The following is a 26,482-nucleotide window of genomic DNA, read 5'->3' on the forward strand; positions in this document are numbered from 1 at the left end:
CCAGAATGTCCCTGGTAGGGACTCCCCTCAGGAATGCTGTAGAGGTAGCAGTTAACCTCGTGGAATGCATTCTGACCCCCATAGGGGTTGGTTTCCTGTGGTGTTTGTAGCAGAAATGGATACATTGTGCTATCCATTTGCAAATTGTTTTGAAATGGCCTTGGCCTCTGCCCCTGGTGCAAAACTAACTAGTAACTAGTCAGATTTCCTGAAGGGTTTAGTCCTATCAAGGTAGAATCTGAGCTGTCTGTGCACATCTAAGGAGTGCAGGATCCTTTCCCCTTTATTTTGAGGATTAGGGAAGAAGGTTGGCAAATAGATAGATTGGTTGAGAGCCACACTGGACACCGCTTTAGGCATAAAGGAAGAGTTAGTCCTGAGGGAGACCCTGTCAGCATAAAAATAATGAAGGGTTCCACAGCCATAAGTGATTGTAGCTCAGGCACTCTTCTAGCTGAAGTGATGGCCAGAAGCAAGGCTGTTTTCCAAGAGAGAGGAATTTTAGTTTTGCCGACACTGCAGGCTCAAATGGGGGGTAATGTGAGCCTTTCCAGTACAAAGTTAAGGTCCCAAGCAGGGGTGGGGGCTCTCCTTGGTGGCCTTAAGGTGTTTGCCTCTCTCATGAACTGTTTGATGAGAGGGTGAGAGAAGAGATGTGGCTCAGTGTTGTAATGAGCCGAGATGGCAGAGGCATGGATCTTAATGGAAGAGAAGGATAGGCCTCTGTGGAGTAGATCTGCTAGGTAATCCAGGATTAGAGGTAAGGAGGGCAGTGTTGTGTCCTCTCCTTTAGACATGAATCCAGGAAAAATACCTTTTCCACTAATCAGCATAAGATTTCCTTGTACTGGGTCATCTGGCTTCAAGAATGACGTCCAGCACATGCATGCTTAGGCTGGTCACTGGGGGAGAATTCAAGTAAATAAGCCAGGCTATAAGATTCAGGGTTTGCAGTTGTGGATACAAGCTCTGTCCCTCCTGAGTGAGGAGGGTTGGGATCTGGGGTAAGTGCCAGGGTGGCACTGGTGACAGGCTGCGCAGTAGTGGGTACCAATGCTGGCGTGGCCAGTCTGGTGCAATCAGGATTGCCCTTGGTCTGTCCTGTCTTATCTTAAGTAATATTCTTGTGAGAAGAGGCAGAGGGGGAAATGCATAGATTGAGAGGTTTACTCACTGGAAGGATAGGGCATCCACTTTCCAGGCCCTGCTGTGAGGTGTCCTGGTGCAGAATTTTGCTGAGCTGGTGATTGTAAGGGGAGGCAAAAAGGTCCACAATTTCTGAGTTAGAAGGCTGAAAGTGCTGGGGTCCAATTGCCACTTGTTCTGCTTAAGTCGTCTGCCAGAGAGTTGTGTTTGCCTGGCAGGAACTGAGCTTGCAGATGAATCTGCATGTCCAAGACCGTGTTCTACAAGGCCATAGCTAGCCTGCAGGGTGTGTAAGAGTGGGTTCCCCCCCACTTGTTGATGTACCACATAACTGTGGTGTTGTCGGTTTTTATTAGCAGGGGCCCTGGTGAGAGTAGGGGTCTGAAAGCTGTCAGAGCATGCTGAAAGTACAGTTTTGTACCTACCATAAATGTAGATGTCCGAACAGGATAGCATCTGCAGTCATAACAAATGGGTTGTCCTGTCGTCAGGCAGCCCTTCGGTCGTCCGGATTCCAAAGTCTGGGTCTGGCCTCGGCTGGTGTCGCACTTCACCCGACGTCATCTCTCCTGGTCTTCGGGTATAAAGGCATCAGCCGACGCCATTTTCCTCAGTGTTTCTTGCCCCAGATGCCAGTTGCCCTCTTGGAAAACTACATTTTGGATAAATGCCAATGTTTCCAAAAAAAATAGTAGGCAAACACAAAAAATAAGCATGTATGTACATATATACAAACAAATACACCATAAGAGACCCCCCCCTAGCTAGCTATTAGGAGGGTAAATACCCTAGGAGTACCACAGAGGGGAAGGAGGGTGGGTAATCCTGACTGCAGATGCTATCCTGTTCAGACATCTACATTTATGGTAGGTACAAAACTGTACTATGTCCTTCAAGGATGCATCTGCAGTCATAACAAATGGGTAGAATACCATAGCCAAACTAGGGGAGGAGGAAGAAGAATTATGGTGTAGTTAGGATCCCTTGCAAGACAGCAGTGGCAAACCCTGCTCGGGATCTAGAGTATAGAGGTAAGTTGTAATGCTTGGCAAATGTATGCACGGAGGTCCAAGTAACCGCCTCAATAATGTCCTTGGTAGCCACTCCTCGTAAGAAAGCTGTGGTAGTGGCTGTAGCCCTTGTAGAGTGAGGTCTTATGTTCTGTGGAATTTGCTTTCCATGGTAGGAGTAACATAATCTTATGCAATTTCCTATCCATTTAGAGATTGTCTGTTTGGAAATTGCTTTTCCTTCCCTTCCTGTTGCATAGGCTACTAAAAGCTGGTCAGTTTTTCTGTTACCTTTGGTTCTGTCCAGGTAGTAGCGTAACTGTCTATGTACATCCAAGGTATGCAGCAGTCTTTCCCCCTTGTTCTGTGGATTGGGAAAGAAGGTAGGTAGGTGGATTGCCTGGTTTAGATATACTCTGGATACCACCTTAGGCATAAATGTAGGATTAGTTCTCATGGACACTCTATCTTGATGGAAGATTAGAAAGGGTTGTACTGCCATTAAGGCTTGTAGTTCCGAAACCCTTCTTGCTGAAGTAATTGCCAGTAGGAAAGCAGTTTTCCATGATAGGTGTTGAAGATCTGCTGTTGCTGCTGGTTCAAATGGAGGGAGTGTCAATTTTTCTAGCACAAAGTTCAAGTCCCATGCTGGTAATGGTGGTTTCCTAGGAGGTTTTACATTCCTGATTCCTCAGAGGAACTGCCTGAGTAGAGGATGTGAGAAGACAGGGGGATCGAAGCTGTATTCTGCAGAAATAGCTGATGCATGTATCTTGATGGAGGAATAGGACAGGCCTGTATGTAGAAGCTCTGCCAAGTACTCCAGGATGTTAGCAATGTCTATCTTTGACACATCTTTTCCTCTTTCAGTACTCCAAATGACAAACCTTTTCCATTTTCCTGCATAGTTCCTTCTTGTTGAAGGTCTGCGGGCTTCAAGGATAATGTCTTTCACCCTTTGGGATAAATCTGGGTTAGTTGCTGTTATGTGATGTTCCAGGCAGTGAGTTGCAGAGTTTTTAGGTTTGGATGCATTATGTTGTAGTTGTTCTGAGTTAACATCAAAGGCATCAGAGGTAGTGTCCACGTTCTCCCCCGAGACATGCTCCTCAGCAATGGATACCAGTGTTGTCTTGGCCAATTTGGAGCTATCAGAATTATCCTTGGACGTTCCTCTTTGATTTTCAGTAGTACCTTGTGCATCAAAGGAAGAGGTGGGAATGCATATGCTGTCAGGCCTTTCCAACTGGAGGATAGAGAGTCCACCTTCCATGCTAGTGGGTGGTATGTCCTTGTGCAGAATTTCTTGAGCTGGTGATTGAGTGGGGATGCGAATAGGTCTATTTGTGGCATTCCCCATTTCTTTGTGATGGCCTTGAAGATGTCCGGGTGTAGCATCCATTCGTGAGCATCCGAGATGGTTCTGCTTAATATGTCTGCTAGGATGTTTTCTTTTCCCGGTACAAATATTGCCTGTAACTGGATGTTGTAGCTCAGAGCCATATTACAAAGGTCCAGAGTCATTCTGCATAGGGGGTATGAATGAGTGCCTCCCTGTTTGTTGATGTACCACATAACTGTGGTGTTGTCCGTCCTTATCATTAAATGGCCTTCTTTGAGGAATGGTCTGAAATTCTGGATTGCTAGTTTTACTGCCAGCATTTCTTTTTGATTTATGTGCAGGTGCAGCTGTTCTGGAGTCCATAATCCTTGTATGCATTTGTCCAGCATGTGTGCCCCCAGCCTAGGTCTGAGGCGTCCGTTGTGATGGTTTGGCTTGCTTGAAAGTTGTGGAAGGGCAAACCTGGGTTTGACTGGCATGCTTGAGCCCACCATAGGAACTCTTGTTTCAGGCAAGGGATTAGTGGGATTTCGGTTTCTAAGCTGTGCCTGTGTTGAGACCATAAATTCTTTAGGTACCACTGTAGCTTTCTCATATGCAGTCTGGCATGGGGGACCAGGATTATGCATGATGCCATGAAGCCCAAGGCCTGCAGTACTTTTCTTGCTGTTAGTTTGTTCTGCTTTGTTAATGCCAAGAAGTAAAGAGGGAGTTGTTCTTGTTTTTCTGCAGTTAGGAATGCCATCTGTTTTACTGTGTCCAATTCCGCACCCAAGAATGTTCTTGTTTGGGATGGTATCAGTCTTGACTTTTTAAATTGACTGTGTATCCCAGGGCTTGTAGTAAGCAAATGACTTTTGTAAGTCTTTTGTCAGCTTGCTTTTGTTGTCCGCTTGTATCAGGCAGTCGTCCAGGTATGGATAAATTTGGATTCCCTGTAGCCTGCAATGAGCGATTACTGATGCCAGGCATTTTGTGAATACTCTGGGCGCAGTAGATAAGCCAAAGGGCAATGCTGAGAATTGATAATGCTCTGATCCTGCAAGAAATCTGAGGTATCTTCTGCAATTTGGTCGTATGGGGACGTGCAGGTATGCCTCCTTGAGATCTAGAGTAACCAGCCAACACTCCTTGCCCAGCATGGGAAGAAGTTGCTGCAGAGTCAGCATTTTGAATTTTGGGACAATGATGAATGTGTTTAAGACAGACAGGTCGAGAATAGGTCTCCAACTTTTCTTTTCTTGGTACTAGGAAGAGTCTGGAGTAGAATCCTTTGCCCTGTTCTGTTAGTGGTACTCTTTCCACAGCTCTCATCTTTGTTAATTGAGCTATCTGCTTTAGAGCTTCTGTTTTTGATTTGGGGTAGGTTTGGCATTCCTCTTTTACTGGTAAGGTGTGGAAGTGAAACCTGTAGCCTTGGTCTATGGTCTGCAAAATCCACTTGTCTTTTGTGATATAGTGCCAATTTTTTGAAAATAAAGCTAACTTTCCGCCTAAAGGTGCTGCTATTTGTTCCCTGGTAGGCGTGTCAGAGCCAAGTCACTGTGATTGTCCTGTTGCAGTGGCAGTGGTTGTGTCTGTGCCTCGCTGGTTATTGCCTTGCCACTGGCGCCTCTATAGGCACCTCCTCTGGATTGATTCCTGCCTCTGGCACGCCTATTCCTGCCTCTCTGAGATTTTGAGGAGGCTGGAAAGGACCAATTTTTGGAAGGCCAGTTCCTGCTAAACCTTGGGGCTGAACCTGTAAGAAATCCTTAACTGTTTGTACAGATTTTGCCTTCTCTTCCATTTTCTTCATTACTTGCTGAGCAGGAATACCAAATAGACTGGCCTTATCCATAGGAGCATCTAACAGCTTTGCTTTAACATGATCCGGTAAGACCTGTTCTTTCAACCATGCATGCCTTCTTATAACTGTGCCAGTCATGGCTGATCTAAATGAAGCCTCCAGTGCATCATAGCCACATTTTAAAGAATGGTTACTAACCTGCTGAATGTTATTCACCATTTCTAAAACATATTTCTTATCTAAGGAGTCATCAGAGGACAGTTTCTTAGTTAACTGATCAAGCATAAACTCTTGGTATTGGATCATAAGAAACTGACAGTTCAAAGCTCTAGCTGAGAGAGTATCAGAGGTGTAAACTTTTTTCCCCCATCTCTCTAAGGATCTGGATTCCCTTTCAGAAGGGAGAGGGTTTTTTGCTGAGGTCGGCTACTGCCTTAGGCCCCTGGGAGATAGTCTCAGGATCTGCAAGTGGGGCCTTGTATAGGTGGTGATGAGTGTCTGGTACCCTGTAAAACCTATCTGGTTTGGCAGGGGCTGGAGGTAAAGTATCAGGAGCAGTGCAAACATCATTAAATGCATCATCCACAACAGGCAGAACTGGAGGTATAGCTAAGGGCCTATGTTGTGGTAAGTGTAGAAAGGTCCTAAGCCTTTTTCTTGAATCTGAGAAATCTTGTCCCTGCCATTGGAACTGTTCTCTCATGGCATGTAAGGTTTCCCCAAAGGAAAATTCCTCTGGTGGAGATCTTCATAAGTAGAAAAAGGAGCTTCTGGATGGTCTGTAATGTCTGAATCATCCGAAGAATCATCTGAGGACACTGGCTCTGGGGGCACTGCTCTAGGTCTCTTTTCTGGAGGCTGAGAGGCCCTGTCTGGGTGAGATTGGGATCCCCTAATTAAAGAGATGAGATCCTCTGCCAAAGTAAGCATTTGTGAACTGGAAGTGGGCCTGTGTGAGGGGGTCTTAACAGGCACTGATTTTGCAGTTTTGGCTGCTTTAGCCCTGGCAAAGGCCTTAATAGACATGGCTGCAGGAGGCCTAGCAGCACCACGTGCTGGGGTAGAGACATCCAAAGGGATGGTGTCTGATAAATCAATAGGAACCACATTAGTAGGCAAAACTTCAGAGGCCGATTCAACTAGGGTAGCAGGAGCCTCGGTAGTAGTCATGGATTCGCTGAAGATTGACCCGTTTGCTCGGTTTCGCCAAACCGAGACACTCGCGTTTGCTTAACCGTGGTTTCGGCCGAAACCGCGGACCGCTAGTGTCGGTCTTTTTCTTTGCGTTTTTTAACAGTTTGAGTAGTCGGAGGATCCGACGGCATAATGTACGCAAAATCTGAGCGAAAAACTGTTCAGCGAACTCCGACCGACGCCTAAGCGCTCACGGGTTGAAGGAAGCACAGGCTGAACAGGCTGCTACGCCGTGGTCTGGGCCTAAACAAGGTAAGCAGTAAGAGTGGAAATCCTTATGAGGTATTTGTTTCCCACAAGTTAAACAATTATTGACTTTTTCTGACATCGGCTGAGGCAAGAAAGAGTCCCCAACGCGGTACTTAGCTTTTAGAAGTCTTCAAGTAGTATTCGGTAGTAGTAATCTCTGGATCTGACCGACCGGCACTTGCGAACAGCTTCTGCTTCGGGCGCCACGCGGCAAGAAAGACTGAGGAAAATGGCGTCGGCTGATGCCTTTATACCCGAAGACCAGGAGAGATGACGTCGGGTGAAGTGCGACACCAGCCGAGGCCAGACCCAGACTTTGGAATCCGGCCGACCGAAGGGCTGCCTGACGACAGGACAACCCATTTGTTATGACTGCAGATGCATCCTTGAAGGACATCAGCTAGCATCTCTTTTTGGTTGAAGTGCAGATGAATTTGACTTGGGCTCCAGTGGCCTTGAATGCACTTGTCATCCAGATGTGCCCCCCCAGGCATAGTCTGATGCATCTGTGGTTAGGGTCTGGGCGGCGTGGGGTTGAGTAAATGGAAGTCCCTTTTCGTGGATGCATGCTGCTGCCCACCAGAGAAACTCTGTCCTTAGATAAGGTATGATAGGTATGACTGTTTCCAGGTCCTGAGAATGTTTTAAGTACCACTGAAGTTTCCTCATATGCAGTCTGGCATATGGAATTAGTACAATGCAAGAGGCTGTGAACACTAGGGCCTGCAGGATTTTCCTTGCAGATAGCTGGGTTCTGGTGGCCATTTGAGTGAAGTACCCGGTTAAATAGGCTTATTTTTCTGGAGTAAGGAATGCAATCTGGGATGTTGTGTCCAAGCTTGCTCTCAGGAATACAATCTTTTGAACTGGGGACTAGTTTTGATTTCTTTTCATTGATAGTGTACCCCAGGGAGATTAGAAGGTTCTTTACAAATGTCAGGTGCTGCAACAGCTTTTCCTGACTCCTTGAATCAGGCAATCATCCAAGTAAGGGTAAATTTGAATTTTTCTCTGTCTGCAATAGGCAATGGCTGGAGCCAAGCATTTTGTGAAGACTCAGAGCAGTGGATAAGCCAAAGGGAAGAGCAGAGAACTGATAATGCATAGATCCTGCCCTGAAACGTAGGTGTTTCCTGCATGAGTCCCTGATAGGGATGTGCAAATACGCTTCTTTTAGTCTAGGGTGGCTAACCAGACATCTTTGGACAGCATAGGGAGAAGCTGCTGAAGGGTGAGCATTTTGAATTTTGGTACCACCAGGAAGGTGTTTAGAATTGAAAGATCTAGGATTGGGCGCCGAGTGCCCTCTTTTCTGGGAACCAGGAACAGTATGGAGTAAAACCCTAGACCTATCTGTTCTGCAGGAACAGGTTGAATTGCCTTTATGGAGAGCAGGGATTGAACTTGGTTTTGTGCCTCTGCCCACTGGTTTGGGGGAAGGTCTAGGAACCCTTTTGGGGTTGGCAGTGAGTGGAAGTAAAATTTGTACCCCTGGCATACAATGTTGAGGACCCATTGGTCTTTGGTAATGGAGGTCCAGTTTTTTGCATGATGGGCAAGTTTTCTTCCTATGGGGCATGAGCAATTGGGCAGTGGTGAGGAGTGGAGTTGAAAAGTCATTGTGAATTCTTTCCTTAAGGGGGTGGTTTAGCTCTCCCTGTTTTAGAAGTGGAGGTACTCCATTGCTTAGATCTCTGCATACCCTGAGACTGTAATCTGGGGGGGGGTCTGTTTGCCCTGGGTCTAGTATGAGATGGCCTTGAGGGGGGTTGGAAAGGACCAGTGTTTTGAGGGCAATGCCTACTGAAACCTGGAGGCTGCACTTGCAAAAAATCTTTGTCTGCATAGACTTAGCTTTTTCTTCCATCTTTTTAGAACCTCTTCTGCTTTGGTGCCAAACAGATTGTCCTTGTTCAAAGGAGCGTCTAGTAATTTTGATTTGACATGGTCTGGCAAGGTCTGCTCCTTAAGCCAAGCATGCCTTTCAGTACAGAACCAGTGACTGTTGCCCTGCAAGATGCTTCCAGGGTGTCAAAGCCGCATTGCAAGGTATGCCTGCTGACTTGGCTTGCAGAATGCAAAAGCTCCTGTAATTCTTTATTTTCTGCACAGTCTGTAAAGGTAGATAATTTTTGATTAATAAGTTCCATAATATGTTGCTGGTATTTCAGCATGTGAAACTGGAAATTCAATGCCCTAATGGCAAGAGTTGCATAGGTGTATACTTTTTTACCCCATCTGTCTAAAGCTCGGGAATCCCTGTCCAAAGGGGTGGGATTCTTAGCTGTAGTTGCTTTTATACCTTTAGGCCCCTGGAAAATGACCTCTGGGTCAGAATTAGGATTTTTGAAATGAAATTTGCGAGAGTCAGGGACTCTGTAGTACCTGTCTGGTTTCCTTGGAGCAGGGGGTAAATTATCTGGAGTTAGACTGGATTCCATAAAGACATCATCCACAACATCCAGAACAGGAGGGATAGCTAAAGGTCTATGTTGTGGCAAATCTAAAAATTCTCTGAGTCTCTTTTTGGACTGAGGATAATCCTGGCATTCCCAGTGGAAATGCTCTCAAAGTATGTAGGGTTTCCCCAAAAGAAAAATCCTCTGGAGGGGAAGCAGACAGAATGGAGTCCTCTGCATCAGAATCCTCACAAGCGATAAAGGCATGTCTTTATATTCAGAAACCTCAGAGTCATTGGACTCTTGGTCAGTTAAAGCTGATGGGGACAGGTCTCTTTCGTTTAGCAGGGGAAGGCTGGCTTCCCCTAATCAACATAATAGGGTCTTCTGCCATTTTAAGCATTTGATGTTGTGGCAAGGAAGCAGGTGCTTGAGTTTGGGTCATATGTTTTTTAGGCGTAGCTCGTACTCTTGGCCTTAGAAACTCGGTAGACGTGAAAGAAGTCGTAGGTTTGTGGCGAATATCGGTAATGCGAAGAACATCCTCGGAAGCTGGTGCCTTCACAGCGGCTCCGGACCCATCCAAGGTAGAGATATCCGCAGGTTCCATAGTCAAAGAAGAGTCTTGTGGCATACTGGACTCCGAATGGGTCTTGGTAGCAGCCTGTGAATCCATCGAAGCAGGCATCAGGGGCTGCAAAAGCACCTCACTTAGTACTGGCGACTAGCTTTACGGAAGTGTCATCGCCAGTTTTGCACCCGTGCAGTCTGTCTGTCTTTATCCTTACATTTTTTCGGAAGACTGGTAGTCGGATGGCTTACTGAAGCCATTTTGGAATATGGAGATCGAGAGCAAAAGTATTTAGTGACAATAAGGGCCCGACGACGAATAGTTCAGGCGTTGAACAAAGCACAAAACTGACAGTGAGGTACGTTCTGGTCTGGGCCTAAACAGATGACGCAGTAAGAATGGAAATCTCGGTGTGGTATTTGCTTTCCACAGGCGAGACAATTGTTAATTTTTTCTGACATCGGTTAGAGCAAGAAAAAAGGACCCCAACAGGGTACTTAGCTTTAGAAGACTTCAGGATGATTCAATTCGGAAACGAAAACTCAGGTAGGGGCCGACTGCACTTGTGCGGACTGCTTCAGCTTCGGGCTCCTCAGCAAGAAAGACTGATGTAATGGCATCGGCTGCCTGTTTTTATACCCCTGACGACCTGACGTCAGTCTTGAAGTGACAGCAACTGACGCAGAAATACTAAGTCTCTGGTATTCAGGCCAGCTGAGGGCTACCTGCAGGCAGATAACTCAAGTGTGATGACTGCAACAGTGAAGCACGAAGAACATAATTTCCTGTGCCCCTGTTAAGCAAAGCCAAAGAAGTGATTCCCAGGGTGAATTTCCTATCTCCCATCCAATCATCAAGATTTTTCTTGAAGAGTGCTAATGAGAAGCTTTGTTTGATACAGATAAGTAGTTTGTTCCAGAGTATGGGAAGTCTCTGGGACAGGAATCTATCCCTCCAGCATGTTCTGTTTACTGTGATGAGAAGGTTTAGGTCCCTAGACCATGTAGCTTGGTGGGATTGGAATTTCTTTAAGTGGAGCATGTCCAACAGCTCTGGATTTGACATAGCTTTGTATGTTAGGCACAGATCGCCTCTGACTAGGCGATATGCGACAGAGTAAAGCTGGAGTTTTTTGAGACGGTCTGCATAGGGCATCTGTTTGAGGTCAATAATCCTCTTTGTGAGGTATTTCTGCGGGATTTCTGGTTGTAGATGTCTTGTGAGGTAAATACCAAAAGGGGCATTGTACTCTATAATGGGTCTAATGAGTGACGAGTAGGGGGAACAATTACCTCTTTTTTCCTGGATGAGAAACCTTTTGTGATGAGGTGTGCCACATAGAATGATTTCCTGACTACTGTGGCAATGTGATTATCAAAGGAGCGACTACTGTCCACCTGTGTCCCAAGGTCTCTTATCACACTTTCAGTGTTAAGAAGACTACTGCCTATGTGGTAGTTCATGGGTACAGACTTTTTACCAAATGGGATGACAATGCACTTTTGGCATTAAGCTTGAGGCCATGGCTTTGACACCAGGCATCTGTCTCAGTGAGGCCCTTTTGTAGGATGCCACATCGTTATGAGTTTCGATTATGGCTCCTAGTTTGCAGTCAACGGCGAACTTCGTTAGCCCAAGACCTTCTGTGATAGCCTGTACTTCTGAGAAGTAGATACCAAACAGGAGAGGACCCAGAACTGAACCCTATTGTACTCCACTTGTCACTGGTCTGAAGTTGGACTTGGAGTCTGCTACTTTCACAGAGTGGGTTCTGTAGGTGAGCCAGTTGGCAACCCATCTTGTGACATAGGGATTTATACCTAGTTTAGTGAGTTTATCTATAATTCCAGAGTGGGGGATGGTGTTGAAAGATCTAGACAGGCTGTGTGAACCACCTTATACTCATCTACAGCTTTGGTGACCACTTCAAAGAAGTCTATCAGGTTTAGGAGACAATCTGCCTTTTAGAAACCCAGACTGGGTGGGATCCAGAATTTGGAGATTACCAACATCACTGTTTACAAGTTCCATGATGATACGTTCCACAGCCTTGCAGACCTGGCTCGTCAGGCTAATGGGGCAGTAGTTCCCAGGGTTCATGGTGGCTCCCCCTTTGTGGAGTGGGATAATCATCGCTGTGCACCATTCAGTGGGCACAAAGCCTAGGGAATCATATCGACAGTGTAATGAGTGTTTGGCCACTTGACAAAGAGTGCAGTAAATCTGCTAACTCTTTCGAAGTGGCACAGTCAGGAAAGGTTGAAATCTTTTACTTTAATAGTTCCAAAGTGTGTTGTTGATATTTTAACATATGGAACTGACAGTTGAGTGCTCTGATAGCTAAGATTGCAGAGGTGTATACTTTTTTACCCAATCTGTCCAGAGCTCTGGAATCCTTGTCAGAAGGAATAGGATTCTTGGCAGAACTAGTCTTAGCTCCTTTAGGTCCCTGTGTAATGACCTCTGGGTCTGCAGTAGGATTTCTGTACAGGTATGTGTGAGAATCTGGTACTCTGTAATACCTGTCAGGTTTACTGGGAGCAGGTGGGAGGGCATCAGGGGCTAAGCTGGATTCTTGGAAAACATCATCAACCACTTCTAAGATAGGGTGGATGGCCAGGGGTCTGTGCTGGAACAGGCCCAGAAACTCTATAAGTCTTTTCTTACACTGGAAGAAGTCCTGAGATTCCCATTGGAAATGTTCCCTGAGGGTGTGAAGGGTTCCCTAAAGGAAAGGTCTACTGGTGGGGAGGCAGAAGGAATGGATTCCTCTGCATCTGATTCCTCATAAGCAATCACAGGTTGTTGTTCCTCTTCCAAACCTGAATAATCAGATTCTTCAGAATCCTGTTCTGCCAATTTCAGGAGAAGGGTGTCTTTTCCTTTTAGAAGTTGTGGCCTGACTACCCCTAATAAGGGAGATAAGATCCCCTGCCATTTTAAGCATTTGGGCTCGGGGTGGTGGAGCAGGAGCAAGATGGTGGCTAGAGGCAGATTTTCTAGGAGTGGCCTGGTTTCTAAGCCTAAGAGTATCCATCGGTCTGAGAGAAACGGTAGTCGGATTAGAAGATGTAGATTTTTGGCTAGATTCGGTAGTGCCAGAGGCCTCCTCAGAAGCTGATGCCTGAGTCGCAACTCCGGACCCAAACGAGGCAGAGACAGCCAAAGGCTCGGAAGATGAAGAAAGATTTCTGCGGCATTCCCAACTCTGAAAGGGTTTTGGTAGAGGCCTGCATATATATCATATCGTGCATCAGGGGCTGCGAAAGCGCCTCACTGCATTCTGGAGAACTGATGACCTGCTTAGCGGTAGAGTCATCATCGAAAGTCTTAGCCTTGTGTGGTCTCTATCTTTATCTCTACATTTTTTCGGGAATGTCTATCAATTGTTGGCTGATGGATGCCATTATGGAATGAGAAGACGGTAGACGAAAATACCTGTCTACAATAAAACCTCTACGGCAAATGGTTCTCGCGTTAAAGAAGGCACAGAACCGGCAAAGGGGGACGTTGTGGTCTGGGCCTAAACAAGTGACGCAGTATGAATGGAAGTCTCGGTGTGGGATCTGCTTTCCACAGGAGAGACAATTGTTAACTTTTTCAGACATAAGGATACCCAACGGAGCACTTAGCTTTAGACGTTTTCAGCCGTAATTCAAAGTCTGGTAGCGACCAACCGGCACACTTGCAAACTGCTTCTGCTACAGCCTCCACGGCAAGAAAGACTGATGTAATGGCATCGGCTGCATTGTTTTATAGCACAGATGACCTGGCATCAATCTACAGGTGACAGCAGCCGACGCAGAAAAACACTGACTGGTATTCAGGCTGGCCAAGGCGAAAAACATCGGGGTGGGCTTGATGGTTGGTAGGCATAAAAAATTACATGCAAAGATTATATGGCATAAGAACTGTATGCATAAAAATGACTATATGATAAATGCATGAATGGATGTTCATTGCAGCACATTCAATTAGGGCCAGATTAGTGGGAGGGGGGCTGATGGTCCTGCACCTCCAGGCCCACATGTCCGAAACAGGCCTTTCTGTTTCTGCTTCCAGTTTAGTCTGAATTCCCATGCTATTGTTACACCAAAAAACAGGAGTCTTATAATCATCACTCCAGGCCCATGAGGTCCATAATACATCACTGCATCCAGTACTATAAAATGAATAGCTACTTGTTAATGGACAAGGAAGAAGCAAAAACAGTTTTCATGACATTTTCATGTGCTCTCATTTTAACATATTGTGTAAGCTTCAACTTAGTATCATGCAACAGACAGTGATGCCTTTCCATTCAAAATACTGGCAACTCAATTTTTTTCTAAGAGGGCTCCTTTGCAACTGGGTCCTATAAACAATGTATACAATAGCACTCACTTGTTGCACTAGGGAAAGTGGAAACAGTAGTAGAATGAAGAACTGTATTACTTTGACACCTCAGCTTATAAACCTGTACCATTAACCAATTACTACAGTTTTGAAGGAGTTTGGTTTTGAGGTAGACATATACCTACAGTGCTAACTACTGCCATGTGTGATGCACAACAAACCCAAGTAAGAACCGGAGGGAAGTGGATGTGTTTGGTAGTCAATTTTCAGATGAATGAGCCATAAAGTACAGTTGTATAAGTAAACTTACCACTTTAATAGATGATCGAATGATCACTTTTGCAGTACCTTTAGCTATACAGGTTATAGTCTGCCAAGGTTAGAAAAGCTGGCCAGTTTCCAAACTTCAGGGCACCTTCCATGTGCCAAATTGTCAGGTGGCCTGGTCTGAGCTGACTAAAAGACAAGCTTCGTAGCCAAGCCCTTTAAAGCTGTCCTGTCAACAGAGAGAGGGAGGCTGAGCCCTGAAAGGACAGGAAAAAATAAATAACCATACCCTGGGATAAACAACACACCAAAAAACAAGGGGGATGGAGGAAAGGAACAGCTTCTACAGCAGTGATCATTTGAACATCTATTGTTATGGTAAGTTTACTTGCATAACAGTACTACGGTTCAGCATACTAATCCCTCTTGCAGTAGCCTTAGCTATACAGGTAGATTACCCTAGCTTACTGCTTTTTGAAAGTGGAAAGAAGAGAGTCCAGGAGCCCCTGGAGAATGGTCCTTGCAAAGCCTGATCTTGGCCTAGAAAAGGAATAAAGCTTATAGTGCTTTGAAAATGTATGGAGAGAGGACCAAGTTGCTGCTTCTAGAATCCAACCAGTTCTAAAAGTCATACATGAAGCCAAGGCCCTGGTAGAGTGGTCCTTAACCCTGCCTGGAATAGATTTGTTGGATGAGTATAACAAAAGGTAATAACCTTAGATGACCATTTAGAAACGGTGTTTTGACTCAGGTTGTCCCTTCTTACCTTCACAAGAAATGAACACTTGATCTGAAGATCAGAAAGATTAAGTTCTGTCAAGATAGCACAAGTTTTCCATGGACATCCAAGATATGGAGTAACCTTTTAAAGACCCTATCATCCAAGCAATCAACTGAAGTTGACTGGTGTCAGGGTGTATCAACCACCCCTGTTATTATGTGAACAGACCCAGTCTGTGAGGAAGTTTGTGGTAATTGCCTCTGGCCAATTCCAAAAGAAGTGAGAACCACGGTTACAAGGACCAAAAGGGAGTCACCATAAAGATCTTGGGAGATTCCTCTTAAATCTTCAGTTGTACACTGGATATTAATTGAAAAGGTGAAAAAGCATATGGGAACATACATGTTCACAGCAATGAAGAAAAAAAAGAAAAGGAAAGAAAAGGCACCTGTCTTCCAGAGCTGCTTGCATGGAGTCCTGGAGCAGAATCTAGGCAGATGATTGTTCAGAGAGAAGGCAAAGAAGTCTACTTGAGGACCTCCCCAATACATGGATCAAATCTTAGAAGACCCTCCCCCAATCTCATTTCCATTTGTGAGGATCTTTCATTTTCCTGCTCAGTTTGTTTCCATACTTTTGCTCTGACAGAATGCAGGAAGCTGTAGAGTGAGACTGTGCTGTAAAGCTATATCTTGCTATATCTTAAGTTAACATGGCTAGTCTTCAGAGGGGTTAGAACCTGTCACTCCTTTGCTTGTTCATGTACCACATGACTGTGATACTGTCTGTAACAACTTGAAGACGTCCTGGGGACCAAAGATGATTCAAAGAGTTGAATGCCTTGATCAGAGTAAGCTCTCTTATATTTATGTACCCTCGTTCTGCAGACCCCTCTGCCTCTAAGGCTGTGCCTGCCATTAAATCCTCTTCCTCTGCTTCTAGAAGCAGACTCTTCCTGACACTCTGGGAAAGCACCCTGGGACTTTTGGAACCATGTCTTTCTTTCCACTCTGCTAGTTCCTCGAAAAGGTCCTTTGGGGTGAAGAAAATGTGATCCTTATTGCATTTAAGATCTCTCCATCCTGCTCACTGCGAGTAAGAGTCTCCTTAACTGACGGTCCAAACAAAGTAGTACCATCAAAAGATGCATTGATGAAGAATGCCTTAAAGGGTTTTGCAAACAGGCATGTCTCCTAAGGGCTATGCCTGTGCCAGTTGCTCAAAAGGTTCCATATGCAGCAAGAGAGATCAGCCTCATTGAGGAATTAGAAATAGATGATATAGTGGCCAACTGGGGAGATAGCTTCTTGAGGTCCTCCTCCAATAAGGACTCTGCCAGAAAGTTGGTAAGTCCCTTAACTAGATCCCTCTACACGTGAAATGTGCCAAATAATTTAATGCTCTGAATGAAAAAGTAGCTGAGGCATACACATGCTTCCCATGCCTGTCCAAAGCTGGAGACTCCTTGTTCGGGGGATGAGCAGTGGAGCTGTGCTCTGCTAGCTCTTTTTTGGTGGCTGCTGACACCACAATGGCATCAACAGGAACACCTCTGCCCCAGTACAAAAGATCACAAGGTGGGCTGAGGTACCTGTCAGCATGCTTGGACATGGGGTCTATGGTGTCTGGCTACTTCCATGCCCGGCAGGCAGCTAAATCAATAAGTCTGTCCACCAGTGGTGTTACTTAGGATGTTGATGGTCCCATACCAAAGGCCTCTAGAAACAGCAAATCTTCAAAGAAGGGGGATGACCAGGGGGACCCTTCTTCATCGAAGTCAGTGCCTTCTGTTAAAGAGAAGTCCAACAGCTCCCTCTTGCACTGTTTCTTCCTATGAATCTCCACCATGGGATGCTCAGGGGAGAAATCGGAGGAATGGGGGACCCCCTTAGGAGGATAGGTCTGGAGGCCCGCCTGAAGGGGCTGACTACAGACAGGATGAATGGGTGCATAGCTTGGATCAGAGGGTGATTGGGTAGGATCCAGGTGATGAGAAGCCATGTCTCGCATTCAGGAAAAAGCCCTCTCTGCCACCCAAAAAGCAGATAAACCCAGGGAAGCTCTTCCCTCGTAGCCAAAGCCACCAAGGGAGAGAAGATAGAAACCATCCTGGATCTGATGCCTCCAGATAGCAATAAACCTGAACTGTGAAGGACTGAAAAGCCCTAGGGGAGAGATGGATCCGACAAGGTCAGAGCCGAGACCAAGCCCAAGGAGTGAGCATCAAAGTCTCATGTCCAGGACCTGCTACGCTCTAAGGGCATTGGTGCGGCTCTAGTCTAGAACACTGCTGGAGTCAAACAAAGAAACATTCTCGGCTCCAACAGCTGTCTTGAAAAAGTCAAATCCTGAAGTTCCAAAGCTGGAGGTCGGATCGGAAGAAGAGACTGAGATATTGGGGCTGGAGCTCTCACAGATCTAGTATGGATCACAGACAGCAAAATCCACAACTGAATCAGAGTTTTGATGAATCTCCGCATCATCCTGTTCATGTCTGAATGAGACAGCCGGACAGGATCTTGAAGCGGCTGATGAATGATGACTTGGCAGAGGAAAGGCTGGTCTGAGAAATTGGAGCTGGAGAAGGAGACTTGCTCCAAAGCAGAGTATGGCTCTGGGACCTCTGATCCAAGACTTTCAGATCTGAGGAGGATTTGCCCGGAGACGGCAAACTCTGGATCCAGATGATGTCCGAAGGATCCGAGGGGACACTCGGACCCAAAGTCTAAGGAACCAATACTACTCGGATCTTCATCGGTACAGATTCTGTTGAATCCAAGGAACTTCTTGGATCCAAAGTGCACTGACATCGATCATATCTGACGTGGCTGGATCGGATAACCTTTGCCTTTTCTCTGGTACAGAAGCTGTAGTCCCCAGGAATGCTGAGGGGGTACGCTTCTTAAGCTGCTTGGAAGTAGAAGGCTTTACAGGAGTTTGAGCCCCAGAGGCCGGTAACAGACCTCTCAAGATTAGTTTGTTTCTGCAGACTGCAAGGGCACAGGGATTAAAGGCCATGCAAATCTCACAATCTGCCTCTAAATGCCCTGGCCCGAGACAATACACACAACTATTGTGGGCATCCAAATTCAGAATCTTGTGCTCACAAGAGGTACACCTCTTAAACCCTGTAGGTTTTTCAGACATGCTAATCATGCTCTGGGTTACCACACACATGTAGACACACTAAACTAAAGTTAAACAAGTTCACAAGGTCAAAAAGGATAATTTCTCAACTATCACTGTACACTAAACAAAAAAAAAATTATACCAGGATTTTTTTTTAAAGACAGATAAGGAAAATAATAAGGTGATGATCAACCACCACTAAAGAGAAACATGGAGGAAAGAGGGGAAACAACCCTAACGCCAGATAAAAAACTAGCTAACTAGGATGGAGGACAGAGAGTAAATAACACTAATGCTAGTTAAAAAGATTTAGTGAGAACAAGTCAGAAGGAAGAGATTAATAGATACCAAAAAAACACTTATCTCTGCTCGAGGCAACAGGATTGTGTCTGAGCTGGAAGACAGTAAACGAGATCTGAGGGGATGGAGGAGAAGTGAGGCACTTTGGGAGAGGGAGGAGTTTGAGGCTTGGATCTTAAGTCTTGGGAAGCATCTGAATCAGATCCAAGATTGGATCCAAAGACCCAAGAGTGAGAAAGAATGAAATGGACAACAGCATATCAAAAGGTAATAACCTTAGATAACCATTTGGAAACAGTCTGCTTTGATGCAGGTCGTCCCTTCTTCTTACCTTCACAAGAAATGAACACTTGATCCGAAAAACAGTAAGATTAAGTTCTGCCAAGATAGACATTCCAAGGTATGGAGTACCCTTTTTAAGACCCTATCATCCAAGCAGACAACTGAGGTTGACTGGTGTCAGGGTGTATCAAATACCCCCTGTTATTGTGTGAACAGATCCAGTCTGTGAGGAAGTTTATGGTAATTCCCCTGGCCAATTCCAAAAGATGGGAGAAGCATGGTTACATGGGCCAGAAGGAAGTCACCACAATGATCCTGGGAGATTCCTTTTTAATCTTCAGTTGTACCCTGGATATTAATGGAAAGGGTGAAAAAGCATAACTTCAAGGAAATGAAAAGGAAAGAAAAGGCATCTGTCTCCCAGGGCTTCTAGGATGGAGTCCTGGAGCAGAATCTATCCAGATGACTGTTGAGAGAGAAGGCAAAGAAGTGTACTTGAGGAACTCCACATAGATGGATCATATCTTGGAAGACCCCCCCCCCCAATCTCACTTCCATTTGTGAGGATCTGCCCTTTTCCTGCTCAGTTTGTTTGCTACACTTTTGCTCTGACAGAATTTAGGACTGATGCAGAGTGAGATTGTGCTATAAAGCTACATCCTAAGTTAACATGGCTAGTCTTCAGAGGGGTTATGACCTGACTCTCCCTTGCTTGTTGATGTACCACATGACTGTGATACTGTCTGTAACAACTTGAAGATGTCCTGGGACCAAGAATGATTCAGAGAGTCAAGTGCCTTGATCAGGGTAAGTTCACTTTTATATTTATGTGCTTGCATCTGTCCTTGGTGTCCCACACACCTTGCACATTTATCCCTCCTGAAACTGCTCCCCAAGCAAAGCTTGGGGAGTCTGTGGTGACTGACTGCTTTGGAACAGAGCAGGAGAAGGGGAGACCTGGATTTAGGGATATCTGTCGTCTCCACCAAGTGATTTATCTTCTGACAAACCCCAGTGCTGGGATCTGAAAAGACAAGGGGTTTTGGTGCTGGGACCAGAGAGACTTCAAATACCACTTTATGTTTTCTCATGTGGAGTCTTGCCAGTGGTATTATGAGAATCATACATGCCACAAGACCTAAAACCCTGAGGTATTCCCTCATAATGACCAAAGTCTGAGTGATAAACCTTAGAAACAGATCTAGATACATATCTATTTTCTTTTTTCCCCCAAGGAAGAAATGCTCTCTGGACTGTGGTGTTTAGTTGACATCCCAGAAACACAATCCTGTGAGAAGGAGTCAAGAAAGAATTTCAAATCCTCTCTTGGAATCCCATCTTGTGTAATAGATCTCTTACCCAAGACAGAGATTCCAGACACCTCGAAAAAGACTTCGCAAAGATAAGCAAGTCATCTAAATGTGAAAAATGTGGATAACCTGTAGCCTACAATGAGCTATAGCTGGAGCTAGACACTTTGTGAACACTCCTGCAGTGGATAGTCCAAAGTGTAAGGCAGTGAACAGATAATGTGATCCAGACACACAAAACCTTATGAAACACCTGAAGTCTACATAAATAGGAAAGTGATGGTGGGCATCTTTACTGTTACAAGGAAACTTGAATGAGGAAGAGGATGTAACAGGCTGTGAAGTGACATTATTTTGAATTTGGGCACTACCACAAACAGCTTTAGGAAAGAAAGATCCAGAGCTGGTCTCCAAGCATTTTCTTTCTTTAGCACTAAAAATATCCTTGAATAAAAACCCTGTCCCATCTGCGAAGAGGGTACTGGTTCTATCACTCTTTGAGACAGCATGTGATGGACAGGTGAAAACAAAAGAGTTGGTCTGGAGGATGAAAAATTACCCCCTAGAAAGGAGACATTTCCTCCCACTGCCATCTGTAACTTTGAAGAATGGGTTTCAGAGCCCATTTGTCTGCAACAATCTGCTGCCAAACAGAAAAGTGGAGATTCAGACTTTCTGTAGAAAAAAAGGGGCTGCCAGGTTGGGAGGGGGGAACAAAGTGCCTTAAATAGTCATTTTGACGTTGGGATGTCCTTGGTTTTGTGGGGTTTCTATTTTTTTTTTTTTGGAATCACCTTGCTATTTCTTCTTAAATGCCTATTTACCTGTATTTTCTTGAGATTGTTTATTTTTTTTTCTTACCAAAACTTGATGACGAGTTACAGAATCCCTTGAAATGTTTGGAAAAGGAGGGGATGAGATTCCCTATATCAGCTTATTCATTTCATCACACTTTTTGATCAACTCTGCAGCAGAAGGGTCAAAAATTAAATCTCTATCCAAAGAAGAATTTAACATCTCATTTTTATCATTATCTTGGACGTTCTGAGAATGCAGCCAGGCAGATCTCGTCAAAACAGAACCAGTGGCCACAGCGCTTGAAGAAGTAGCAACAGTCATGTATACACTGTATATAACTAGTAACTTGAGCAATAGAAAAAAATTTAAAGCAGATTTTTCCTCACAAAGATAAACCACAGACATAACAGTCCTCATACTTGAACAATTAGTCAGGACAAACCTTAACATGTGAACCTAACCATTCAAAATTCTGAAATATGAAAGTCGCAGACTTTACTTATACTTATCAATAAGCTCCCCATCATTATCAGAAATAGTAGGATTGGAATTAACTAAGTGTTTAGCAGAAGAATGGTTAGCTAAAGCTATAGCTGCTGGAAAAGGTTTGGGAAGAGTGTATAAAAACTTAAAAAAACTGGGGAACTTTATAAATCCTACCTGCCTTTTTAGAGACAGCTGGCTGACTGTCAGGAAAACTACAGGCAGAACACACATCCTCCAAAGCTGACAGAACTGGATGAATGGGCGCAGGTTCAGCAAATTCCTTTTGTAACAGCTAATAATATTTTCTGAGGGTGTTCTCCCACATAAAACACTGGCACATTCTAGAAACAGTCTCAGAGAAAGAGACCCCCCCTCTCCAATTTGAGTCTGAATCAGGAAATGGAGGAGAAATCCCTATCTGTCTCTTCATCCTCCTGTCCCAATTCAGAATACTGAATCTCTTCATGAAAGAATGCATCTTGCTTTATTTTACTAGAAAATACTTTACAAGAAGGATCAAAAGCCTGAAACTACTATCTAAAGAAATTTGAAAAGGAGTAAATAATGTTTAGTCTTCTGTTTCTTTTTGACAGGAAAAATGGGATCAACAATTGTATTAATGGCAGCAGCAGCTTCCCTAGGCATAACAATACAGGGAAGCCTTACCTGTTCCCTATCTCAGGACCAACAAGAGTGGCTCTCCCTTGCCCACTTAGCGGACCCTAACAGCTACAGAGGATGGGGTAAACCCTCAGTACATAGTTGCTTTAAGTGCTACACCACAGTGATCGGGGGTAAAAGATGAATGATCTGAGGTATAACTAATGGCCACGACAGAGTCACCCACCTGGGGCTGAGGCAAATTAGTAACCTGCTGTGACAGCAAAGGCTGTTTGCTTAACTTTTTCTTTTTGTGTCTGGCAAAAGGGCTGACAGATCTGTTCCACTATCAAGACAAAAATGGTGTCTCTTCCCCAAGGAAAACAAGCAGCACATGCCACAAAAAAGACTTTAAAAGTCACTTTTTTCACAAATACAGTAAAAATCACTTTAAAAGACTTTGCCAACCCCAGAAATTAAAATTTCTCCACAGAAAAAAAATGATTTCAGGTACTTTAAAACAACTTTTAAACTGACAGGTAAAACAGCACTCCCATTTAGAAGTACAGTAAATTCTCATGACAGTCTGTAAAAATACATACTCCTAGCTTTAAAATAATTTCTTGAAAAGGAGTATTAATAATAAACAAAATTATTAAATGGAAGGTGCCCCCAGAGAGAACTTCTCTGCCCAATAAAGGAAAAGCACAAACTCACTGTTGCTCCGCAAAGCCTCAGACAAGTATACTCTTCAGCGGCAGCAAAATTTGAAGGGCTTGGCACCCAATCTTGTCTTTTAGTCATCTCAGCCCGAGCTGGCTGGCCGGCTGTTATAGCCCTGGCAAGATATAACCCATATAGCTAAGGCTCCTGCAGCAGTGATTAATATGATGAATCAGTAATGACTGATATTTTTAAATTACTTTTATAACTGATAATGAACATTAATACTAATTCCACAGTTGATTAATATACACAGATTTCCTTACCTGACACTCCAGTGTTTACAACCATCAAAACATAAAGGGGTATGGATAAAAACAGCAGCATCATTCTAAAGGAGAAAATAAAGAAACGTCATTACTATTGACAATGACTATAAATGTTTTGCAAAACAGAGTGGTGTCTTCCTTTGTTATGAAGCAAAAATATAGACTATATAATTGTGTATGGCACCATAATGTGTAATATATGCACTCACAATGTCTGAAAATGTGCAAGTAAATTCATTAATGAAGTCTTTGGCATAAAAGATGAGAAAGTGCACTACATTCTATATTAACATATGAAATCTGATCATCATATATGATCATGAAAATATCCATTTGTGAAACAACATCCTTGCAAATTAGTACCCACTTCAACAGGTTTTCAAATCTCTGCTTGTATTCCCTTCCCCAGTCCACCCTACAGGGTGTGGTACTATGCCAGTGTAATTCAGATTTGTAAAATAAGCACAGAAATATATCACAAAGCTAACATGCCCAACTCATTACTAAAGTGATTCAAGGAGGATGAAGGCTGTGGACAAAGTCTCCTAAAACTAACTTTACCCCTCTCTACCCTTCTAAAGGGCTAATCACAATACCGGAGGAATGCCAGGCACCCAGCATTACTGCAGCACAGGTTAAAGCTGCATTCTTCAAGGCCAATATACAGCTTCCATGGGACCTGACAATATCCCTGGCTGTGATCTACATGAACTACAAAGTGAACTGGCACCACACCTGTGTGCCCTGTTCAATCACAGCCTCGCGTCAGGCTTTGTCCCTACAGAATGGCGCACTGCTACAGTCATCCCTCTCCATAAAGGGGGAGCGACTACAGACCCTGGGAATTATCACCCCATTAGCCTGACGAGTCTGATATGTAAGGCTATGGAGCGTATCATTGACCTAATTAACAAGGATATAGAGAATCTCCAAACGCTGGATCCCATTCAAGTTGGTTTTGTGAAAGGTAGATCATGCCTGCTCAACCTGGTTGACTTTTTTGAGTCTGTCACCAGAACTGTGGATGAGGGCAAGGCAGTTCATACAGCCTACTTCGATCTGACCAAGGCCTTTGATACCATTCCCCGCTCAGGAATTATTGATAAACTCATCAAAGTAGATATCAACCCCTATATCACTAGGTGGGTTGCAAACTGGCTCACAGATAGAACCAACAGTGTGAAAGTAGTGGACTCCAGTTCAGACTGCTGACCACTCACAAGTAGAGTCCCACAGGGGTCCTGGGTCCTCTCCTGTTTGGCATCTACTTCTCAGAAGTCCAGGCCAACACAGAGGGACTCTGGCTGACCAGGTTCGTAGACAACTGCAAGCTGGGAGCCATTATTAACTCCCCAAGTGATGTAGACATCCTACAGAAAGGCCTCACTGAGACCAATGACTGGTGTAGAAACCATGGCTTAAGCTTAATGCCAAAAAATGCGCAGTCATCCCCTTTGGGAAAAACTCAGTTCCCACATCGATGGGAGCCCACTGAACAGTGAAGGCATTATAAGAGATCTGGGGACACAGATTGACAGCAACCTCTCCTTCAGCCACCACATTGCCACTGTGTTCAGAAAGTCCTTCTAGATGGCACATCTCATTACCAAGGGTTTTGCATCCAGGAAGAAAGAGATCATCACTTCAAACAAATAAGAAACCTAGATAATTTTAACCCTATAACCTTAAATGAAACTGTGAGAAACATCTACTGGAATATACTAAAAACCTTTCCCCCTTGATGAAGCTGTATAGTTCTTCAATACTACATTTCTTAACATCTTAAATTAGCCCCCCTAAGCCAAAAATGGGTAAAAAACAATCCTGCCATATGGCTCTCCAGATCGACCAAACAAATCATGTCTGCCAGAGACAAAGTATGAAAAAATTGCAAAGATACAAGAATCCTTCTGATCTCTTACAATTTAGACAGCTTTGAAATAAAGTGGTTAGCTACTAACCCTATACCTCTAAAGCCCCTCTCTGTTGTAGCTTATTTTAACCATACAGCACTGGGTTTGCTTCAAGTAAATCTACTTGTGTACCTTGAGGCCAGTGTCCTTTTGTAAGCTTACTTCTGCTCATATTTTATTTCTTTTTATTTTATTTCTGGTAACTATAACTTTAGAAACTTTATATCCTTATCTCTCAAGCTAGTTTTTCACTATCTTTTTCTGATTGTTTCTATGACTTCATCTTGACCAGGGTGCCAGCATCGCTCCGTTCGCTACCCTACCCTACCCCCGTTACAATTACCTTTATACCTAACTATCCCTCCCCTTCCTGTCCCACTAGCCACTACAATTCCACTTCCTGCATATTGCCACAACCACCTTACTAATCTGTCAATCTTGTCAACACCACGTCCTCTATACCACTGTCTCTACCTACTCTATCTGACCATATTTTATTCCAACATGTATTATTTTCTAATATCTTCTACACTACTCCTTATTCTCTCTATCTCCACCTCTTACCACTCCAATCTTTCTGACCCACTCCTATGTTCACCAACTTCTCCCTCATACAACATATATCCAACTACTTCATCTTTTACTATCTCCCCTAATCTCTCTACTACCCATACCTCAAGTCTATATAAACTATTCATAATACAGGTTTTTAAACCTTCCCACAAAGCTACGTCAGAACTATACAAACTCCATCTAGCATCTACTACACACTCACTAAAAACCTACTTTGTTCTGGAGATATCCATCCCAATCCTGGCCCCTCTTCTCTCCCCAAAACTACCTCTACACTGCCACCATCTTACTCCTCTAACAGTCACCAACCTCAGTCACAACAATCATCTCCATCCAAATACTTAACTATTTACTCATTGATTATTCAGAGTCTAGTAAATAAAGTCACTGAGCTGCACTCATGGATAGCTCTCAATACCCCTCACATCCTCTCCCTATCTGAAACCTGGCTCAAGCCACAAATCTCAAATAGTGAAATACTCCCACCAGGTTATAATATTGTCCGATCTGATAGACCTGTAAAAAAAGGTGGTGGCGTCACCATCCTCTACTCAAACAACCTTAACCTCTCATCATACCCTTCCCCAATTCCTGACTTCCTCCCAGCTGAAATCATCATCCTTAACTGACATCTGAATCCCCACAAAAAACTTGCAATTGCCTCTATCCACCTTCCTCCTAGTAACAATCTGCCCATTCTTGAAAACATCCTATCCTGGTTCTCCCACAACATACCTTATAAGACACTTATCCTTGGTGATGTCAACATTGATTGGTCCAAACTCACAACTGACTCCCCCCAACTCAGTATCCACCTACACGTCTTCCACCAACTTATAACATCTCCCACTCGCTTCCATAAAAATTCCACTTCCAGCTCCATCATAGACTGGATCCTTACCAATTCCCCCCACCAATACCACAATCCCACCACCTTACCGGACACCCTCAGTAATCTCCCTACCACCATCTTAAGACACTACTCCCATATTCCTAAACCCCACCTTATCAAAGACTGTCGAAAACTATCGACTTTCAATTCATCCCAATTTAACTCCATTCTCCACAACATAGAT

General features: G+C 44.2%; 1 protein-coding gene across 2 annotated transcripts in view; it reads right to left on the reverse strand.

The window, feature by feature from the left end:
- Positions 1-26,482, reverse strand: part of LOC122800889 (interleukin 1 receptor accessory protein) — a 1,870,333-nt gene that overhangs the window by 1,151,023 nt on the left and 692,828 nt on the right. For both annotated transcript variants that reach the window (XM_044070223.1, XM_044070224.1), the window contains exon 2: positions 22,918-22,982. In XM_044070223.1, the coding sequence (XP_043926158.1) occupies positions 22,918-22,981 (64 nt within the window). In that variant the 5' untranslated portion in view covers position 22,982. The remainder of the gene's footprint in view (positions 1-22,917; positions 22,983-26,482) is intronic.

The sequence above is a fragment of the Protopterus annectens genome, chromosome 4.part1 (genome assembly GCF_019279795.1).
Source record: "Protopterus annectens isolate FY-2018-M chromosome 4.part1, PAN1.0, whole genome shotgun sequence".
NCBI classification, from domain to species: domain Eukaryota; kingdom Metazoa; phylum Chordata; order Ceratodontiformes; family Protopteridae; genus Protopterus; species Protopterus annectens.